Genomic DNA, 23,938 nt, shown 5'->3' with positions numbered 1-23,938 from the left:
GAGAGAGAGAGGAGAGAGAGAGGAGAGAGAGAGAGAGAGAGGAGAGAGGGAGGGAGATAGTGAGAGTCTCAAACTGGTTAGCCCACCTATCCACTAGGAGGAGAGGAGAGGCTGTTGAGGAGCAACAAAACAATAAACAGCTACTACTACAAACCACATCGGAGGAGTTCACGATACACGCCAGAGGAGTACCAAACAAATAATTGAGACAACGCCATCGTATTTGCCTCGGAGTGAAGTCACAGCCATGTATCTCAACAGGGAAGAGGACAATAGCAAAGGTAAGATCCTGTCAAGAATTGGCACTCTTTGAGAGGAGCGTCCTGACAGTTTCAAGGTGTTTCATTTCTCTTTGAGGTGACTGCCTGACATGAATAGGCGGGGATGTACTGTCACACATAAATATATTTATATATGTGTTTTAAAGCAGCCTTATCCTTTGGCATGCACCGGTGATGTTAGTGAAAAGTGTGGGCTGTCATTATGTAATATCAGTGCAGTTAATTGCCTCCTAGGAGGACCATTTGCCCAAAATCCTACATTTATTCCAATGCACCGTGAGCGATTAATTGTGAACCTGTTGTAGACAGAGACACTTTATCATATGCATGATTTTGCCGGTGTGCATTGCCTTGTGTTTGCAATATTTTGGACATTTACAATGCCTACTTTAAGGGCAACACAACACAAGGTCAAAGCCTCTAGCTACAATAAAACCCAAGTGTATATAGGTTATTTGTGGTGCTCTACAGCCTCCGACATCCTGCAGAAAACACGAAATGCAGCTTATTGCTGAACGGGGAGAGAAAACCGTGCAGCTGCGAGAGGGGTAAAGAGGGTACAAAGGAGGCATATTTGAGTAATCTCTCCCACGTGTTTTTGAGGCGTGATTTCTTGTCTCATCGGGTGCCCAATAACACACTCGACTCGTGCCCCCTGCTGTTACCACGAAGCACAAATAACTCTGGTGCTAAGAGGTAATGCTAATTACCACCTAAATCTTCAGGTTATACGAGAATAACACCTGCTGCTACCGAGGACCGGGGAGGAGGGGGAGGAGGAGAGGGGACGAGGGGGGAGTAAAAGAGCAAAAGGCGGAGTGGGAGGAGCCATTTTTGTTCATTTCCCTGTGATGTGAGATAATGTGAGCTCACCACACACGGACAACAACATGATAGTGTACGGGGAGGTGTGCGATCAGCAGCAGCATCTGTGGGCAGGAAGAGGATGGTGGCTGGCGATGAGAGCAGCTCCTGTACGTGCTGACAGAAATACAAATGTAGCTAGCCCTGAAGAAGCTGCAATCATGACCCCATTTAAAGGATAATCTATGAATTATGTCCAGAAAAGTTATTTAAATGGCTTTATTTCCATTTTAATTTTTAAAAAAGAAGCTCCATAAGGTCACTTTAAACTGACCTACACAGAAGTCTCAATACAAAAATTAAGTCCTCCAAGCGAAAATTATTGTTATTGTAACGCTTTGCAGCCTAATGTGACGACCTTGTGGTTGCTAGCCATTGTTATAATTTTTTTTTTTTTTTTTTTTTTTTTTTTAACTGCATTTTTATCTTAAGAGTTGCTGGTGCTGGTACTAATTTAAACAGAATTGCACACCACAAATTCCCTGGGAAGTAACTAATTAGTGTCAGCTAGCCCTGGACCTGTTGATGCTAGCTTGGCGTAATAACATAGGCTGACGGCGAATTTAAGGTCGCTTGCTAATTAATTAGCCTTGCTAAATAATTTGCTCCTGCTGACTCGCTTGATGTGTACCTGTTGATGCTAGTTTGGCATATTATCATACTGGTTGTCAGTTGTCACTTGCTAGCAGTAGCTTAGCTAATTAATTTGCTACTACTGACATTTCAGGCAGGATATTACAGATGCCAACAAAGCTTATATTATTTTTTTAGTTGTCAGCCTTTAAAAAATCATACAAATGCTAATTACCATTAGCTAGCCATGTACCTGTTGATGCTAGCTTGGATTATTAGCAATGGCCTAATGTCAGCTAATTAATTTGCCACCAATAACGCCTCATTTAGGGTATTATGATGTAAGCTGAACTTATATTATTGTAGTTTTTAAAAAAAGTTTTTTTAGTTGTTTTCTGGCATATTATCATAGGCTAATGATTGTGAGATGTAGCTAGCAAGTAAATTTTTTTCTTGTAAATTTGCAACTACTCTGGTGTCGGATAGGATAGATGTCAACTGAAGTTATATCATTTTTTAAAAAAAGTTTTCACGCTTTCACACACTCGCGAATTCACACAGAATTACATTCCATAATTTTACTTGATGGAACTAATTAGCATTAGCCAGCCGTGTACCTGTTAGCTTGGAGGTTTTTTTCCTGGATGTGTTGAGAGGACTAGACATGACTTTTTTGCCGAGTCCATTCAGAGCTGAGGGAGGTGAGTCAACATTTAGTTTACCAGATTATTAACCACTTGAGGCATTAGATTGATTGCCATTACATTTTGTACGATCACAGATATTCATGTTCCCCAGAAAGTGAATCTTAGGGTGCATTCTGAAACACTTGTTGACTTTTTTGGACATTATCATTTTATGAGCCCCTGATTTTTCATTTATTTATTTAATGACATTTCAATCAGCCTCAGCTGTCCATTATGTTTAATGTAGCAAATGCTAGCATTTTACACACTAAGGTGGTGAACATTACTTGCTAAGCATGTTAAGCATTGCCATTGTGCATATGTTAGCAATCTGACATTAACATGTAGTTGAGAGCAGCATTGAGCCTCTCTGGTACAGCGTCACACAGCTGTTAGCGTGGCTAGCTCTTTTCTTGTTGAAGGTCAAAGCGAGATGCAAAGGTTTGGAGCATGTCAGACAGTGTAGTTTATGAGACATCACGATCCAGGAGGTCATGTTGGTTAGTTGCAGGTGTTACGGTGGGTGAGGCAGGAGAATTAGGTGTGAGCATTAGTGTGAGATGTTGCAAAGTGACCTAAAACCTGTTGTTCAGCCCATACTGAAACAAAGACTGTTTCTAGGGATTTTAATGGCCTGCAATTATCGTAGTAAAGGTATGAGTAGGCTGACTGCTAATGTGTTGGGGCTACTCTTTTAAGAAAGGAGGACACCACTTGATTGGCACGCCTTTCATTGATTTATGTGAGCGGGTGTTCCTATCCGGCGGGTGTTTCCCTCGCTGCACTGCTTTGGCCTTTAAATTCACACCGCGTCTCAAGGTGCCAGGGAGATGGAGAAAGGTCTACCAGGGATATATTGATTATGGCCTCAGAGGATTAAAGGGGGGTAAGGACAAACAGGTTGATCATATGTGAGCCTGGCTGACAACAACACAAACTGCCGGCTACTGCCAAATAAACATCTGAAATAAGACTGGATGGGGGCTCCAATCAATACGGAACTTAAAAAAGTAAATTGTAGAAAGGGGTGAATGCAGGGGATAAGTGGCACCCTACTATCATCTCTTCAGTCTGATGGCTAAATGGCTCGTTATTTCTACCCACAGGAAAACATTCAACAACTATTTAGACTACTTAGTGATGTTCAAAATGCTGCAGTGTGAGCTCCTGCAGGGTTTGATTGTAGGGCATTATGTTCAGACCATCCAACCCACATACAGCCAACTTTTCTGTATAAATATATATATAAGAAAACACATTTTTACTTGTTAATTGGAAGGCCAGTTAAAGGCACATTTAGGTTATGTTTACCGTACTTGGATGTTTACCGTACTTGGATTTTGAACAAAACTGTCACAAAGTACAGTTCCTGTTTGTGATGGGTGTGGCAGTTATCCCTGTCCCTTAGCCTTTGGCAAAAGAGGAACTTACTTTTTGAAACAAAACACTTAGAGGAATAGGCAGTATAAACAGTATTCCAAAGTACAGACACAAACAGTGACTATTTAAACACATTAGCCTATGCAACAGTTAACAGCTATTCAGAGGTTCAGGTTGTGGATGTTGTATACATTTTTGTTGGCTGGAAATAATGCTTATTTTAGTTATCAATTAATCTGCCAACTATTTTCTCAGTCTCTAAAGCCTGGGTCTTCAATGGAGCGTCCATGACCTTTGGGGGGTCCTCATGGCTACTGCATGGGGGAATTTAAGTTTTAATTTGACACTTTTTGTTTGTTTGTTTTTTAAAAATTAAAATATACATAAAATAACATATGAAAAGTAAGGAAAGATTGGCCTGTTAGCAAAAACAAATCAAAATGATGATAATGGGCCAACTGTTACCCATGAATCCCTTGCAATCAAGTTAGCCAGCTGATGATAAATCACTGTGCACATCGTTTTAGGCCCTTTTGCAACTCAGTTTTATAAAAAGAGGGACCCCTGCTCTCTCTTTGTCTTTCAGCTCAAATGTCCTTGGCCTGAAAAACATTGAGGACCTTATTCTAAAGTGCTAGAAAATAGTAAAACATGACCATTTAAATTTCCCAAGGCCCAAATGACATCTTCAGATTTCTTTTTTGTCTGACCAAATGTTCAAAATCCAAAGATATTCAGTCCACCGTCAAATTGGACAATGAAAAGCAGCAAAATATTTGGCATTTTAGCTTGAAAATGACTGAAACGATAAATCATTTACCAAAAAAAATAGATGCAGATTGATTTAGTAAATAAATAAATAATTAAGATAATTCAATAACTTGTTTCATCTCTTTATGTTTGTATCTGGATCATAATCTTAAATTACTTTTTAAAGTAAGATTTCTTAATTCCTAACCCTCTGTATCTCGATTAATGACAATTATGTGAAATGACCACATTCTGCATTTCTTAGTGAATGATTTACTGGGTTTGTATGAGGCTTTACACATGATAGTGTGTGTTTCAACAGAAAGTGTAAAAAATCTGCCAGGCAGGCGGCATCAGCACCTCATGCACAAGTAGAAGACCGTCCCTACTTGTGAAATGTCTGTGCGACACAAATTCACTTCTATTCCCTCTTCAGCAGGAATTAAAGCCAGAAACTCAAGGGTTTCTTTCCAGCTGAAACATAGTGCAGTCTTCAGTGAAACAGCAGGGGACCACTAAATGAAGAGCTTTCCAGCTTCATCCATTGATGACTGTTTTGATGAACTGACTGTAACAGATTTGTTGGACGGGAGCTGATGCCTTTATTGATTGATTCCACTGAGGGAGAACCTTTCAGGTACAGGTTAGATTTGGGTAGACGTGCGTTTAGAGTGAACCTGGGGTTGACTGACTTCATGTATTATGCATGTAATCACCCTGATCTGTATAACTGACAACAAGGGGTGGATCAGTAATACAGCTTTATGGCCTCTCATGGCAGAGCAGTGTCACTTCGGGACATTTCCTCCGGTTGTCTTATTGCAGAGTCCAGTTCAGTCCAGTGTAGAATTTTACAATTACAATATTATAAGTCCTAAAATAAGGAAGAAATCCGTGCAGAGCTTCCATTGTCTGCTTTGCAGTATGAAATATTATCCTTCTGTGTCGACATTTTTGTCACCTCCCTCCTTTTTGTGGTGCTAAGTCTGGAGACAGAATTTGTGCATCAGGGACAAATTGCCCTAAATTTATTTGATGTGTGGTCCTGTACTTGGCCTGGCATCCCACAGTATCTCCCACTCCAATATGATATACAGTAAAACGTCAGTTGCACTATTGATTTAGGTCTTTGCAGGCCTAGGATTTGGCCTGTAGTCTAAATCTCCGGCCAGGAGTAACCAATCTCACTGATGTAACTTTGGCATGCGAAGCCTGCACTTAGAGAGAGACCCTCAGGTAGACTTTATGTTTTTGGCATCTTTGCAGATAGATCTGCAAACTTAAAAGATGTGATATTATTAAAGGAGGGAGAATACCATGAATATTACAGATTAACTTTTATAAAGCAGTTTATGGACATTTCCTCTGTTCCTTTAGGACTGACTGACCTCATTCTGACCTAATTGCTCCTACTTAGCCATGCTAGTGACTCTAGAGATGACAACATCAGTGGGTCCAGCGCTTTGATCCAGACTGAATTATCTCAACAACTATCGGATGGATTGTCATGAAATTTTGTACAACCTTTCATAGTCCGCAGAGGCTGAACTGAAGGTCAGCATTAATTTAATACTTTGTTTTAATACCTACAAAAGTAATATGCATATGTTAGCATGTTAATATGCTAAACTAAGCTTGGTAACATGGTAAACATTATTCTTGTTAAACCGAGCCTATTCAAAGGACGATCGGATACGTTCTTTGACCCCATGAGAGATGAGGGGTATGACGCATGCACAATGTGCCTGAAGTGGCGATGTTGGAGGGTAACAGCAGATGGCGCTAGAAATAAAGGGCTCAGGTGCTCTTTGGGTTTGTTGATTTTTCAAATCCTTTGGTGCGCAGGGCCTGACAAAAGTTTTTGGGTGCATTGGAAATGATGGCAGCTGATAAACATGAGAATGTCTGCATAAAAAAATATTTGTTTTTAGTGGATCTTTTAAATAATTTTAGTATTGTATTTAAATCAATCCTCTCCATGTTCTACCATAGTGTTCCAGCTGCGGATCCTTTCAGAGAGCGCAGAACAGATTTTACTGCACTTGTGTTGTACCCCCATATGATGATATGATATGACGCAATGCAATGCTTTAATATTACACACACTCGTATCGCACTGCGCACAAAGTGTGCTTTTCAAAATCAAGCTTTAAAAAATATTATATTTTAATATTATTTTCTACAATCATTGAGTTACCTTTTTAACCAAAATCAGTCCTAATCATGAATATCAAATATTCATTAATTTTCAGAATGACAACCCTTTAAATGCCAGGCTTTTGTCATGATCCCACTATGTTGTTAATAAATAAATAAATGAATAAATAATTTTCAATATACTACATGCAAAGTGTTTTTTTGTGATGATCACAGCCTGGGATATGTCAATGATTTGCAGCAACACTGAATGTGACAGTGCACCTAGTGAAAATAGCGTGCATTTTCTCCATGTGCCAAATAAGGTAAAAAATAACATCATCATGTGGAAAATAGTAAAAATAAATGACAAATTCCAAGGCAAAAGCTCAAAAAGACACCAAGTAAAAACACAGTGCATGTTTTTATGCTTTGATGGGGGATCAAAAATTGCAGTTTGAATGGGTTTCAATGGCACATTATTTTGCAGTATATATGTAACAATTTTTTTTCAATGTGTATTTTAGACTTATTGTAGGAGCTGAGCTGGAAATTCCAAGATTTAACAAAAATGCGCAATCTTGCCAAAATTTATGCCAAATTTATGAACACAGCCAAAATTATCAAAAGATGAAGAGTGAAAAGTGCGTAAAGTGCACCAAGCAGTCCATAAGGGTCAGCATGCTGATGAAGCAGCGCCGTGCAGCCTCACAGAGCTGCTTGCATGGAAATTAAACAGAAATTAAACATTCCAACTAGATTTTCGAGTAATCCCTCTTTAGTTCTGGGCCCCTGACTTTGCTGCAACTCATTTTCAAAGGTGTGGTTAGAGCTTTTAGTATCGGTGTGATTTACTGTAGCCACTTAGCGCTAAATGAAAAGACCTCCATTGTGCCCTGGGTTCAGGTATTTCTTGGTGGCTTGTTGGTGTGTGGCGTCTTGGTAATTCTTGGTATGCATCAAAGGATTTTAACTGCGAAGGAAATGAAATGGGAAACTGAGGGAGTATGTGGAGAGTCTTTAACATGGTGTGAAGTATAAGTGTCAGCCAAAGACTGTGAGTTCTTAACCTCTTTGTTATTATTGCCCTGTAGAAATTGATGATGTCCCTCTACTTCATGGCTGTTTTACTAATGTGGGAAAGGAAATTATTTGGGGGGATTGCTGTGGCAGTGTTGTAATGTTCATGCCTCACAGAGCAAAATGAATTGAAAAAGAGACAGATGCTGGGAGAAAAGGTATCACTATGGGCTTACCAGCTGCATTCAACAAGTCTATATTTCTGTGATCAAACTTAAAAGGGAGATTACTGGAGATATTCATTCATGACGCCCTCTATTTTCTCTACTAATATTGTTTAAAGCACAAAGCTGCCGCAAGCTATTCTGTAGTCCTGTTGATATCAGATGTAGAGTAGATGAAAATGTCACATTTTAAAGCGACGCCTGAATTAAAGGCAGTGGATTCGGTCTGTGAGCATCAGATTTGCGTACACAAATCCTGGCAGGGACCTTTAGATATGTAAGGTACATAAATTGGCACAGGAATAGCGTGATTGTAGAGAGAGAGCTTAATCAGCCTGTTTGACATTTAATAGATCACTCCATCACTTGAGCTCAAGTTCATTTAGTTTTGAATGGGTAGTCAAATGGTTAACAACTCCAATTTATTATACAGATGTTTGTTGTGAGCCAAGGCACTGGGAAAATCTCAAGGATCACCGGAGTCAGAGGATCGGGCTACAATGCTGCGATAGAGGCAATTAGATGCTTTTGTAGGAACACCTGCAATGAAACACGGATTTGGACCTGCTGTTTCACTGTTCCACTGAGAGAGCTCATCATCCTCCCCGGTGAAACAGGAAGCTGCATTAACTGATTAGAGCAAAGCCTAATCACACTTTGAATCATACAGCAATATGCGCCGCAAAGAAATAAAATTGCACTTGTAAAGAATGGAAAAAAGAAATTACTTTTTTATTGATTATCCTGCAGAATGGTTGAAATACCACACTTACATAATGTCAGGTTAGTCTTATGTAATGTTTGGTAATACTGGATATACTGTAGAGTAAGGATTGGCATGAGTTGTACTTCTTTGGACGTCAGTATTTGTTCAGCGTATACGTATGGCAGTACTTGCTGCCATCCCTCCTACGTGTGAACATCAATTTTATAAATTTTGACTATATTTCTTTATTATTTTAATTTTTTTTAAAAATATCTTGTTTATTATTTTAATTTTTTTTTAAAATATCTTTATCATCTGTGACAGTACATTATAAATCTTTGGGTTGTGGACAAAACAAAACAACTGAGGATGTCATCTTGGGCATTGGGAAACACAGATTCACTTTTCTTTCTTTTTTCCCCATTTCTGACATTTTATAGACCAAGAAATGGGTTGATAATTTAAGAAAAAAATGGACAGGTTAATCGACAGTGAAAATCCAGCTTTTTTATTTAATCAAAAAGGTTTGGTTTAGCATTGCAGGTCAAATGAGCTGTAGTCACAGGTATTTATCGGCTCTGGCTCCAGTCAGCAGTGATGGAAATAAAACACCCAGGTGAACGAGTTTATTTTAGCAAGATACAATGACACACCACCACAAAATACCAAACACATCAAATTGAATAAATATTTAAAAATGTAACTAACAACTGTAACATTTTCACTGGCCTCCACACTGCTTTCTGTTTTCCGGCCTGTCTGCGACATTAACATGACACACCAGTTAAACAAACCCCAGAGAGGCATGCTTGTTAGACTACTGGAAAGGAGTCTATAGGCTATTTTTGGCGTGTTTTCTCGTGTTAAATAAAAACCTATGTACATATGCTAATTTTGGTTGAAAAGTGGTATTAGTTGCAGCCTCAGCTGGGTATCAAAATGAATTTTTCATTCCATTTGACCTCTTTGACCTCATATTAATTCATGATGGAATTCCCGTTTTGTAAAATATCACACCGTATAAGAAATAAGACAGGATCCACGTGTGAGACTTGTTGATAGTCATTCTCACGGTGCACGCTCAGCTGACTGAATCATCGTAGAGGAGGGGGCCGTCTTTTACTTCTCCTCTCTCAGCCATGTTCTGTCCCTTTCTCCTCTGTGTCTTGGGGAGGAGGAGGAGGAGGAGGAAAAAGGACAGCGCCGGTTAACATCAGCCGGTCGGTGGGTAGGGAGAGTGATAGAAAGCAAGAGGTAGAGAGGCAGACAATAGAGTGAAGGCGAGCGTGAAAAGATGGAGAGAGCAAGGGAGACAGAGGGAGAGGGAGAAGCAAAGAACAAGCCCTGGAGTGCTAGCCAGTCAAGGTCACACAGAGGAGAGGAGGCCCTGCGTGTATGTGTCTGTGTGTGTGTGTGTTTAGGGAAAAACAGTGGGGATGGGAGGCCTACATAGTAAAGAATGAAGGGTTGGTGACAGCGGATTGGTTTAGTCTGGAATCTGGGATTTTATGGGGGAGGGATGAAGAAAGGAAGCAGAGGAGGGAAAGAGAGATGAAAAGAGCTTGTAAAATGTCTCACAACACTCTTCTTATATGTAATATACTCATCAGTTCCAGCTTAGTAAATGTGTAACTTTTAACTGTGGCACTTGTAGTGCATTTGAATTGTTTATTATTATGTTGTGTGTGTGTGTGTGTATGTGTGTGTGTGTGTTTGTGTTTGATGTATGTTGTTGCGTAACCATCCTGTCCCGTCGTGTTGATCCATGTTCTCTTTGCAGTCGCTCTCTCTTATTCTCTCTGTTGCTTTCTTTTCCCCCGTCGCCACTCGATGACCCTCACTGTCTCGTTGCAGCTCCCACTTTTAGTAGGTACCACGATGCATTCTGTTAAAAGTAAATAGCTCTGCGGGAGGTACATCCTACCACCTTTCTGTCCTCTGAAAAGCAAAGAGACGAGGAAGAAAATGTTAATCCCACGCAGAGAACTTGCTCCAGTTTAGATTAGCGATGGAGAAGAGGGGGGACTATTGCATAATGGATAGCCCAGTGCTTGTCATCTTAGGATCAGGTGTTTTGAAAGCAGGATTGTGGTTTGCTAAGAACATCCTTTATTCGGTTATCCCAGCAGGACGCAAGGAGTCACTTGGAAATGTGATCACTGCTGTCTCTTCAAACATATTAGCCCTGTTTGCATCTCACACCCAGGAGAGATTACGCTTGTGAGCAGTTGCCATAGTGTTTTGGAGCACCATGGTGCCAATGTGAAAGATCTCGGTGGCTCGGGTGCGCTGTGACATTATCTCTGCGGAGCAATGGTGTGTGGAGTCGTGATAACGCATGATGACTTTGTTTGCAGGAGGTCAAGAGTTTGCCCCGCGGTCGGCCCCCTGAGGTCACTCTGAGCTCTTACTGTCATTGTCACACAAACTCGCCGTCTTGACGTTTTCATGCTCCATTGATGTTATTTCACTTTTTTTGTGCAAAAATGTCCCTTTCCCTCTCTGGCATACTGAAACGCAGAACTAATCCTCACATTAAACCTCCAGTGGTCACACAATCACATTCAGTTGAGGACTCCCAGCGAATTCTTGGCAAATTATTCTGTTGACAGACATCATTACCATTCCAAAGAGTAATTAATCTTTCCACACCATGATTTCACACAGATGAAGAGTAATCGCTTCTGCAATAATGGGTTCAAAGCATTTTGACAGCTATGGACCGTAATTGTACTCATCTTAAACAGACCCTGCGGAGCTGACCTGCGGTGCACGCTCCTGTACAAATGACCCTTAAAGAGGTATTTCACTGCTGAAAAGATGGCCGAAAACTGGACTGACTATGTAGTAGAAAAATGCAAATACTTTTAGAATTGGTACTGTATGACCAGAGCAAATAGAGGAAAAGGGTTGCGGGTTGTCGCTTTTGCTTAAGAGGTAGAAAACCTACAACTACCATAAAGCACTGCGATGTATCTGAGCAATAAACACTCCAGTATGGTGGTCAGCTGGTAACAAATGATCTTGAAAAACAGTTTAAGGGTATATATGTTTATAAAAACATTTTAAGCTTGAAATAAGCAACACAAAAACAGAATTTCATATTTTATCAGCACTACTTTGTTTTATCATTTGATCTCAGTTTTTTCAGCCTCCGTTTTTACAATACAGGAAACAGTGTGGTGCCTGCTTCCTGTTCACAAATTCTTGTTTTACAGCCAAACAACGCACTGAAATATGTTTCTGACAAAAAATTAGGTAAAGAAATGGGCAATACAGTAACAGATTCTTGATTTATATTTGATCCGCACCGCCCAGTTTTAGAGATTGATCTGCGTATGAAAGGGAAAGGGGCAGCTCTCTCTTTATATCCACTCTATACTCCGTGTCTGTAGTGTCAGGCATAAAAAAATGCAGAAGTAATATCTGTAGTTCAAGTTCAACCTCCCAAGAGTCAGCAAAAACCACATAATCTGGCAGATTTGAGCTGTGAGATGAACAGGGAGATCTGGGCGCTCAGACTTATGTTAGTCAATGTAGCTGTTCACCACTTATTTTTGACTATATGTTCCTTTTTTCTATATTGACTTTGAAAGTTTGAGTGGCGTTCAGCTGGATGTTCAGTGTGCTGGTGACGTTCATGCAAAATGTTAAACAAGTAAAGTTAACCCTCTGAGCGTATGTGAGCTAACTATGCTAACGAAGGATTGGAAATGTGCAAGAAATTATTTTGCTGACACTAGATATCAAACAAAAGCAAAAGACAAGTCGCTGTAAAATGTAACTTCATCACTTCTTAACGGAAGGTAGAAGATAACGCCACCTTTGATCCTGATCCTTTTTCGGGCAGCTCATGTGACAGTGGGGAGCGCTCACTCTGCAGCTTATTTTGGGGCCTGAACCTCCCTCAGATGAAGCTCAGTTGACTGAGGGGTCTCCCACTGATTACTCGAACCTTCATCTTCAGGGGGGCAGCCCTATATACCAGAGTTCTGTTAGACAACTCACGATTGAAATGTTTATTTCAACAGCAGAACGCTGTAAGAGTTTAACGTCTAGCCTCCAGCCTCATCACTCCCCACAGATATGTTTACATAAGATTTTGGGGAGTGACAATTAAATATCTTTCCCCCTAGCCAGAACCTGCAGGTGGATGCTGGGGTGGAGGTGGGGCTGAAAGAGCAGGTAGCAATAAAGATGCAGGGCAGCAGCGGCATTGATGAGGCAGAGGGGAAATGTTTGCAGCTAATATAGACTGCCAAACTGGGAGAGTGTGTTTTGCAGATGACATATGGAGAGTGACGTATGATGTGTGTTTATGAATCAGTGCAGCTCGAGTTGACTGCCTGAGCTAGCTTACAGGAGTGGCTTCATTTTATTTACACATACTACTCACACTGTTATGATGCAAAGCTGGTTGACAAAACTGTCTAAGTGTCCCTTAAGTTTTGTATTATAATGTTGGACAGCTTATTGGATAGGGACGGACAGGAAACTATTGGGGAGAGAGACAGGGGTACGATGTGCCAAAACTGTCCCTGGCTGGAATCAAATGCTGGTATATTCCCAACCATCATCCATCCACAGGGGTGTCCCAACACTTAGCTTGATTAAAACAAAACTGCAGTCATTCAAGTAATAAGGAGACAGAATACTCTGTCAGGACTGCTTGTTGGATGGTCCAATAACTGATCCCCCGACACCTTTCCTGCGTTGGATTGTGTCCCTGTTTCCACTCCTGAAGGGATACTTCACCAATTTTCAACCAGCCTTGTGTCAAGAAAATGTGGGTAGAATTAGTAGATGAACTGTGGTAGACTGTCCTCCATCTAACCAGTGCCTGGATATCCCTCAACCCCTGACGAAACTCATCACATAAATGACGTTATTTGGAGAAGTTTTGCCTGCTCTTGGGGCTGTTGCTCCAACTACAGACTGTACTTCTGAGTTTTCATATTGCCCACAATTGCCCACTGCCAGCCACCGCCTCAAAGTGCATACAGTTGATCGGGAGACAAACCCACCCTTCCAGCCCATTCTCATTCCAAACTTGTCAAATACGCCCGCTCTGTGAGTGCTTTTAGCGTACGAGCATGACGCCACAAGCCACCTGGAACACAGCTGGACGGTGTCAGATGACAATGTGACCGGACAGAACTGGTGGAGCTGTTATTATATGCCAGCTGATGGCCTAACGGCACCATGCTAGTACGCATGCAACGCACATGGGTGGTGTCACTTGAGAATGTGGCTGGGTGGAACCAGTCACGTGCACATGACATGCGTAAGGACAGCTCCTGGTAATGACATAATATAAGGAGCGCAAGTGCCTTTTATGCGGGAGTCCGGTGTTTGCTCCTCGTCTGGATGTGAGGGTTTTTTTCTACACCTCACCATGTGCCTCTTTTGCCTAAACCTAACCATCCATGACATTGTTGCCTTATCATAACCATCATGACAGGCTGCGTTGGTTGCCATGTAGTCATGTTGTGTAAACATCAAGATCTGCTGTGTCATCCCATCATGTGTATTTGTTGACTTCATGGTAACCGCCTCCCGGAGCATAAACGGCTGTCGCAGAAGGACACCTGACGTGTCATAAGTAGATGCCGAAGGTCACTGAGAGAGCACCACCATCTGACGAAGGAAATCACACTTAACAGTAAAACTAGCCAGTGCTGATTGAATACAGTTCAAGCTTATGTTACTGCACCGCCTATTTTCTCGCTTAAAATGTTTTCAGTGTTCAAATGTTTTAAATGGTGATAGTCACTAAACAGGAAGTGGGCGCCCACTGCTTCCTGCAGAGTGAAATCCGAGGCTGAAAAAATGGAGATCAAACGGTAAAACTAAGCAGTGCTCATTATATATAAACCAAGATTCTGTCACTGAGTTGCATATTTCTTGCCTCAAATGTTTTCAGAAACATGTTTTAGCTTACCATTCAACTATACTATGAGATCCAGCTGGCCACCATTGTTTCACATTATCCATTCTGTATTTTATCAACCACAAGAGGGAGCGTAGTATTCTGGTAGTTGTATGTTTTCTACCTCGTGAGCAAACACAGCCTTTTTCTGTTTTCTCTGGTCATGTAGCACCACTTTGAACAATATTTGCATCTTTTTACTGCAGAGACAGCCATGTTTTATGTGAGGTCCTTTATATCAGTGAAATAGTTCTTTAATGCTAAGCTAACTTAAGAAAGAAAAGAAGAAAGAAAATTATTGTATTACCTCAAAATTCCAACCATTCCTTTAAAAGAAAGTCAAAAAGCCATTTGGCTCTGATGAAAAATGTTTTAATAGTTAACAAATATGTAGTAAAGACAGAAAGGTGTGCAGTGAAAGTGATCTTTGCACACCTGTGTTAAGACAGGTGTGTAGGATTAAGAGTTCTAAAAAATACATAGCACCCACACAGAGCCAACACTTAAATTTATTGAAAACCCTTAAGTGTAACAAAAAAAGGTGTTGACAGTGTGCAGGAGCAGCTTTTTGTGAAAAAACAGAAAAGCAGGTTTTTTTTTTGACTGTTATTACAGGGGATGCATCACGCTGTTTGCTGCAGTACAGCATGTTTCACAAGTTTGTGTGTGCGCTCGCTCCACCATTAATTTCTGTGTTTGTGTGTTTAGCCGCACTGTCTCTTGGTATTTAGCAAAAAGTGTGTGATTTTGTGTGAGCCACCCTGTATCTGGCAAGGTAGTCAGACTGACAGATTGGGCTGTATGAGTGCCATCTCCTCAGCTTGGCTGCCTGAGCGTTTCTCCCTCGCTCCGCCTTCCTCCCTCCGTCTCATCTCCCTATTACCGTGCTTCAGTGGTGACCAGCAGGGCGGGGGATATTTTTCCTTCATTTGCCTTATCTAGCTAACTGTACAGGTAGACCCTCTGGATTAAGTCCACTCACTGTTCCAAAACTGTAGCTGCAACCTGATGGATCAGCCGCTCAGGTCTGTCTCCTCTGCGCTCCAGCCAGGGTGGCAGCTTGTGACAGTGTGAGGTTAAAATGCCAAAATGTGCATTACTCCCCTCCATTAGAACTGTTGTCATGTTGGTGCATCAGGACTAGTTAAAAGATACAAGAAGAAGGAGCTTTTGTTCTGCAGGGGCTGGGTCATAAACAGGATTCAGCAGAGTGATTGTGTGTTTCTGTGTGTGTGGGAGAGTTCACACAAACTGTTTTCACACTCATGCTTTTACTAGAACCGTAGTGACAATGATAGAAAGATTTTTCTGCACTCAGTATGTCCTCATTTTGCTCTTTTTTGAATTTTGGTAAATTGAAAAAGATAACATTTTAGACGCTTTCTTACACGGTTATTATGTTTCACATCTGCTTCAGTTGTGTGTCTAGTCATTTGGGCAAATAAGGCATTTTAAAATTGGCATCTTTTGTGCTTGTGGTGCCCCACGAGAGCTCCTTGTGGAGAATGGGATGGAGCATGAGGGAAAGGAGGAGGAGGAGGAGGAGCAGGAGGAGGAGGAGCAGGCAGAGCAGGGAGTAATGAGCCCTGGCAGGAGGGACAGATGATGTGTGTGGAAAAAAACCTGACACAGACAAAGGGAATAATACATAGTCCCACGTCTCTAAACCCAAATATGGATTCACGTGACTGATTAAGAGAAGCTGTCGAGGGGTGCTGAACGTTTAGCTACAGAAAAGCAAACCCCATTCACGTTGTAACTGAGAACCTGTGATGGACATAAAAAGATCAAATTACTGATACCAACAGCTGAGAGACTCTAGTTATTGTTGAATCCTGTAATAAATCATACTGTAATAAATGCTTTTCATTGTCATACTTATTATTTGTAGTATTTGCCAACAACAGTTTAGGTTGCTCTCAAGCATTGTTAGTTTGTTCATGTATATATATATATGTATATATAATATATATATATATATTTCACTATTATTTCAAATATGATAATATTCTGCATTTGATGTGGGTCATGTAAACTGCATATTACAAGGTCAGTTTTAGAATTTAGCATTTTCTAATTAAGACATATGGGATATGCCAGTATTATTATTCAGGGTTTTAGGAGCATTATTTGGGCATGTATACAACACATTTGGAACATGTGTCTTAATTGGGGTTTCACTGCAGTTTGCGACACATGGCCTCTTGTCTGTTTATGGTTGGCTTTGTGCGTTGTCATTGATACGCTGTAAACAAACCAATTTTGCAAACTGTTTGCAAGGCTAGGGTAGAAATGCATAAGGAAAAGCCCAAGTACTTGGATATCAACAGGTTTTTGGTCATCAGCTGAAGCAAAGCAATCTTATTCACAGTCTAAATGAGTACCTGTTATGAACACAAAAAGATCAAATTACTGATACCAGCAGCTGAGAGACTCATGTTTTTGTTCTCTCTCCTCCCACGCCATCTCCACGACTGATCTGGATTACTGTTTTCGTTGCTGCTCTTGATTCCCACCAGTCATCTAACTTTTTGCGCCTGCGGGCTTAGCATCCTATGTCTGCTTGGCAGTGGCGTGAATGGGTGCAGCTAGAAGAGCACAATGAATTGTATGCAAGCAATTGTGCATGCATGGGACTGAGCTGAGAGAGATCAGCCCCGGACTCAGTAGAGCTGAGACACACCAGATTGAGCTGGCTCGCCCAAGCAGTACATTTGTGATTGGTCTGGGCTACAAAGCTGAAATGTGCCTTTTGTGCCGCTGGTCCACAAATGTGACATGCTATAGAAATATCTCTCACTCCTTCCCTCTCTCAAGCTAATGAACGGCAGCGGTTTTCTGCATCCACAGATCATTTTTCATGTGCGCAACATTCATTGATTAATGCCAACCGCCCTGAGACCCCTCTTAGTGATTATAGCTCTCAGGCTTGGGAGGGGCCACTGATACTCTTAATGAGTCATAAAAGGCGAAAAAATTATACACTCCAACAGTCTTGACATTGGGTGATATTTCAATATTTGGACACTCACTCTCGGAGTCTATTTGCCCACAGAGTTGGCACGCGCTCAAATGCCCTCAGACACGCATTTGCACAAGTAAACAGAGAAATCTTGACTTTCCAGTCCCATGGTGTGCTCCGTGCGCTCAGGATATTTGGGCACAGGCAGGATCCTGCTGCACACAGCCCCGGAAAAACAAACACGCAGGTCAAACAGAGAGCTCCCAGAATGCACTGTGATTCAGCTCAGCTCACTCACCACCAAAATAAGCATGTTGATTACATAATCAAAACAAGAAGCCCGAATGCCAAAAACCACTATAAAATAATTGTCATGCTATCATCCAGAGTGCTGACTCCACAGTGCATCCTGCCCGTGGTGATGCTCCTTCCTGGGTGGTAATGTTTGCGAGCTGCTATACGAGACTGATTGTGCTAAATTATGTTGTCTTATATGTAATTATCCACTTGATAACGACAATGTATTGTTTGCCCACCAGTGACGGTCAGCACACACTTAACGAGATGATGGAGCTCTCCACTTGTTAATTGAGCTATCATGGAGAGGCATAATGCATGCATAGGACGTCATATTATCTGCTTCTCGCACCATCTTTCCCTGGGGTTTATCTGTTCCTCCCTTGTCTCCGAGTCCATTGCCCTCTAAAACGCACTGCTTAATTACAGAGCAACACAGGGAGGAGGTGAGGACAAAGTGGGAGAAACGAGCAAAAGCCAAAAATACGCAAGAGGAGGCTTTGAGCGCGGAGCCAGAGGAGGTAAGATGGGCGCACGACAACAGCTGTGAGAAAGTGATGCCGTATTGGGAGCATGTTCATAATTAGGATTGTTTTACGAGTAGCATTTCTCAAAAATTACAGTTAATATTTGATGATGGCTGCACTCTGAGATCCCCCACAGAACAGGCTTTGACTCTGAGGCAAACACACAATGACTGCACATCAGACATGGCTGAGGATTGACAGGCATGTGGCTCCCAGCTTCTTCCGACAGTCTTCCTCCTTCTTAAAGCGCCTGACAAACCTCATTAAGGAGTGTTCACGCAGGCACTATTGACATGAGACATACCAAGAAAGGGTCATGTATAAAACATTATTTGCCCAAGGTTATACAGCAGAGCCTATGCATGGATCTATAAAGCTTTGTGCCATAAGCTTTTAAGTGTAAGCACAGCGGCATTTGTGACGTATGTGTCGTATTTACCGTCAGTCTCACGTGTTGTGTTACATGTTGGTGTTTAAAGAACGATGTGTGCTGTTTTTGTAACAGTGGGAATATTATCATTCAGCGCAGACAGATTTGTGCACCTCTGTTTCAATCCTCCTCTCCCTTACTCGTCTGAAATATTAATATAATGTAATAGGCCATTTGGATTAAATATTTAATTCTGTGTCATATTTGCATCTCATAAACGGCTGGTCAGTATTACTTTAGATTACCTTTGAAATTTAAAAACTCACAGGGCTGGGACTGAATAAGAATGGCAGAGGAGGAGCAGCAGATGTGGAGCAGTGTGGAGTGTGCGAGCTGGGAATCGCTCCGGGAAGTTCAATGAAAATGCTTCTTGTGTCCTTTTGGCTGCTCCACTTTCCTCTTCTTCTTTTAAACACTCTCAGCTCTGTCTCCCTCTGTTTATTACCCGCTGTTTGCAGCAGCGCTTTGTGCTACGTGCTCCAGACAGATTTGACAGGCTGGACGTGGACCATAAAACACCTCCTGGTAGAGTACTATCTACCAAAATATCACAAGCCAGGGTACGTGGAGTCTGGGAGGTTTAGGTAGAAGACAGAAGAATAAGCTGAGAACTTTGTGGAAAGAAGAGAGAAACTTGGTTTATAAGGACATCAAGATTTCTTGCCTAGAACAAAGGGATAGTTCAGATTTTTTGAAGTGGACTTGTATGGGGTACTTATTCATTGACATAAATAAGCTACAGTAGATGTCAGTCCACATGTGCCCAGTTTGGAGAAGCAGGCTAGAGTCCAACATAGAAGCTAAGCAATCTCATGCTGTGGAGGCAGGGTTCCTACAGCTTAAGGTTAGTTAGATTAACGACTTTTTAAATTTTTTAAAATTTAATTTAAGACCAATTTTACAGTAACCAAAATTGAAGGAAAAACATGAACTCACATAAATTACCCAAGATTCCGAACAATTTTAACCAAATGTTTATTTTAACATAGAGCATGACCTTTTTGTTAATTTAAAAAGTCTGTCTATCTACTCAAAATGTAAAACAGATAAATAAATAAAGTAAATTATTTAAAAAATTGATATTACCAAGTTTTTTTGAGATTTAACAATGCAATATCAGGGGAAAATATCCATAACATCCTACTTCCAATGTCTTAGCAAGACTTTTAAAAAATATTTCTATTTTTGCCAATTAAGGCTTCATTGTTAGATTAATGAATTTAATGTTTCTTAAGTATTTTTAAGTGTGGAGGTGTCAGCAACAAAATATATCATAGCCACCTGAAAATTCTCCCACCCAAAAAAACAAAAATCAAAAATCTGTTTCAGTGTATGCTATATTGAGAGTACTTTTATTGCTTTACCTTCAGTCAGGCAGGCAGTGATTTCTAACAGGAAAATGAAGCCATTACATCAGTTTCTTCAAAGCCAGACTCCATTGAGAAAGTCAGTGATTTAACATATCTGAACATGGAGCTGCTGGTTTACTGCTGCCTCAAACAGTTATTTTATTTGTGTTATTGTGTGATTTTGGCATTTAAAAGGGTTAGATGGATTCAACAAAGTCACACAATAACACAAACTGACTAACTGATCAAAGCAGCAGAAGACCAGCAGCTCCTGTTGTCAGTGATACTAAATTACTGTTTTTGTCAATGGATTCTGGTGGCTTTGATGAGACTATTGATGGGGACCTGAAGCTGTATAAGGCTTTCCTGTCAGAACAGGCTGTCTGACAGAAAGGTGAAGTGATAGAAAAACTCAATATAGCGTACACTCAAACTCATGTTGATTGTTTAAAGTGGGACTTAGGTGGCTTAAATACATTTTTTTCCTGACCCCTGTCCACAGTAGTGCATTGCTTAGCTTCTGTGTCCAACTCCTGTCTGCTACTCCAAACTGGGGACGTGCAAACTTACATCTGCTCTCTGTAATACACTAACTATGGATAAGTACCCCATACAACCCCACTTAAAAAAAATCAGAACTATCCCTTTAAATTTCAAGCTAGATTAGTAATATTCCGGTGGCACAACAATCCCTTAAAAGCACATTATCTTTGAGGTGGAATGAACACAAAACCATACATACAGACTTGTTTGATGCTCTTGTTTTCAGGATAACCTCTTACGAGCCTTAATAGGTCCTGAGTGGTTATATTGGAGCGTATGACTATAGTGCTGACCTGAGGTTATTGCTGCGTGCAGTGATGGGGAAGGAAATGGATTGCGTGCAGCAATCGTTGTGCTGTTTCATTGTTTTGAGGCAGTGCTCCTGGACATATCAGGCCTATGGTAGGCACTTGGTGCTCCACCTGTTGGATACTGCTTTGCAATCTCATTTGAAGACCTGCATGACTGATAAAGCCACTTGTTGAACCACCTACATAGCTTTTATTTACAAATGTTGCAGTGCGCTTTGTTCATTCTTATTTTACAAAAATATTTAGCCACACAACTGAGCTGTAAGTGGCCGTTTATGATAAAATGTAACTGAAAGAAATCACTTGATCTGAAAATTGTATCCCATTATCATAATAAAGCACTTCATGGTCATACTTATTGTTAGTAGTATTTGCCAACAACAAGTTACGCTGTTCTCATGCACTGTTTGTATATATAGCCTACTGATGAAAAGTAATGCACCAGAATTTATACAAAACCAATTCATGGTTAGATTTATTATATATGTATATATTTTCATTAATAAAAAACAACAACAACAACAACAACAAAGATAACTCTTTATGTTAAAGTAATACTGATGTCCAAATTGAGTACTTGAGTAATCATGCCCACCCCTAGTAAGGAGGCAGGATGTGGTAGTGGATGGGTCAAACAAACACAGGACTTAACCCCTGCAGACTGCTGTTTGTGTACTGTAATGGAACTTGGGTTATTTTAAGATGTGTCATCACCATGTGTCTTTTTCTAACATAACCTTTGCAAGTACTTCCCTAAGAACAGGTCTAACATGTACAAGGTCTACATTTTCAACGATAGCAGTTATAAAATTCTATTTTTATTCAATAATAATTACTAATAACTACATATTTAGTATTTTAATATCACAATTCATAATTAATCTGGATTTTTTTTTTACTCTGGAACAGTGTGTAATAGTGCATAAAAAGTACAAAAATAGTGCAAATGCAAATTATTTGCATTGATGCTTCCTTTAATCCATATAACTATATATTGAACGGTCTGTGTTTCGCATGGATGATTATTATTGGGGTACAATGTGCAAAATGCTGTGGGCGCTCAATGGTTAGAAGAGCCTCAAAAACCCACAGCTGTGTCCGAAATAGAGGACGTGATTTGTAAAGTCACGGAAGAGTGAGATAGGAAAGAAGACGAGGAGAAGACTGTTAGAGAAAATGACAGAAGGTTTGGAATAATTTCAAGCCGAAACAAAACGAAAACTCTGGACAGTTCGTCAGTTGTGAAACTAAGCTAGCTTACTACAACAGCAGGACATCTTCAACAGAAAGCACCCAGTTTACGGAGAGGACCTGACGCAAAGTAACATTAACCTTAGCATTAACGTTGGTCTCCCTCCCTTTATTTAATTTTTATTCGTTTTTTGTGCAGTTTGTTGCATGTGAAGCACATTGAGCTTACATTGTATGTAAAGTGTGCTATATAAATGATAGAGTTAAAGTAGACATTTTATTTAGGAAATGTTGAGTAAAAGTGAAAGACAGAACAGATACTTCCATAAAAATACGTAATTAATGAAACAAATTATCGTTGCTTCATTACATTACACCACTGCTTGAAACCATATCAGTCTGTCATTTAAGAGACCTGTCACTCACACACATGTGTGCCAGAAAATCCCATAATGCAGGATTTCTTTTTGGTGAAAATGAGTAGACTTTGGCGAGAACTTCCAGAAAATGCTGGATCTTTGCGCTGAGTGCTTGCTTTTTATGACTAACCCTTTACACTGAGGCTCTGTTTACATTTAGAGCCAAGATGCATCTTATCTGATCACCAGTGAGTAGCTCTAAACACAGGTGTAATTGCACCCACACAGCTTTGAGGCTCCCCTGGGATTGAATTGCTCAAACAGCATTCAGAGGGGTCAGTGATGCATGTGACTGCATATTCAATGTAACGTGAAAGCGAGGGCCGTGGGGTCATTTCCAACTTTGTACGACATGCACACAGCACGACAAGTTGTTTGTTTGTGGCAGAGAGCATAGATAGTGCTTGGAAGTGGACTCATGAGGGGAGGTTCACAACAGTGTTTCTGGTCTCTGTGGCTCAGCACAAATGTGTTTTTCTGTTCGGCAGCGGTTGTAGTTTCCACCAGACAAAATGAAATGAGAGCCAGGAAGCAATGTAGTCACTTTTAGACACATTCTGATGCCAAGTGTGATTTGCAGCTCAATCTAGACACATACAGTTGGTCTGAACGGGGCATGAAACACATGTGGAAAGGCTGTTCTCTGTCAGGATTACGGGCCACAGCCACAACGATAAGGCCAAGTAGGATTTGTCAGAATTGTAGCCAGCTGGAAAAGGTAGAAATAATGTGTTTTTATCAAACTCTAACCCACTTGGCAATCATTACTGTCAGCAACGAGGTGCAAAAAGATTCACAGTTGTTTTAGGGGCGAAATTAGTGATATGAGTGATGAGTAAGCTCTGCTTGTTTCCTTTTTGGCTTTGCAGTGGAAAGCAGGCTAATGAAACGCTCTGAGCATCTGTAGGCCTGCGTGCCCATGCTCGCTCACTGTCTTCCTCCAGCCAGGCCACACAGCCACAGCCAGCAGTGGTCTCCTCTCTCCCTCCCCAGCCTCCAGCCTGTCAGCTACCCAGCTAGCACTGCCTTGAGGTAGGGCATGCTGGCAGACCTTACGTGCTATGGACTAATTTAATTTTGGGTGCTTTTTGAGCAAAGGTTTCGCACACTCTCTGCAGGCCACATGCAGGAAGGAGTGACACTTCAGACCCCTCCCCCTACATGTTATTACATCATCCATTTCTGACTGCTCAATCGTATGTCACGCAGGAATGCTGTGGAAGGGGCACTTGTCATTTCACCACTCGGTTGCTGGAGACAAATGGTCCAAAAAGGAAGTATACATATTTACATTGTTACTCTATCGCGCCGGGACCTCTTCCCCCAATCTCCCTCGTCTCAGGTCCCGTTCTCCCCGACT

General features: G+C 40.9%; 1 protein-coding gene across 2 annotated transcripts in view; it reads left to right on the top strand.

Moving 5' to 3' along the window:
• Nucleotides 1–97: 97 nt before the first annotated feature.
• The window catches only part of syt7a (synaptotagmin VIIa), a 97,691-nt gene continuing 73,850 nt past the window's right edge, over nucleotides 98–23,938 (top strand). For both annotated transcript variants that reach the window (XM_042495463.1, XM_042495464.1), the window contains exon 1: nucleotides 98–281. In XM_042495463.1, coding sequence (XP_042351397.1) covers nucleotides 248–281 — 34 coding nt within the window. In that variant the 5' untranslated portion in view covers nucleotides 98–247. The remainder of the gene's footprint in view (nucleotides 282–23,938) is intronic.

This window comes from Plectropomus leopardus, chromosome 11 (genome assembly GCF_008729295.1).
Source record: "Plectropomus leopardus isolate mb chromosome 11, YSFRI_Pleo_2.0, whole genome shotgun sequence".
Lineage (NCBI taxonomy): Eukaryota > Metazoa > Chordata > Actinopteri > Perciformes > Serranidae > Plectropomus > Plectropomus leopardus.
The sequence above is the reverse complement of the archived record's forward strand: the minus strand, read 5'-3'. Positions and strand labels throughout refer to the sequence as shown.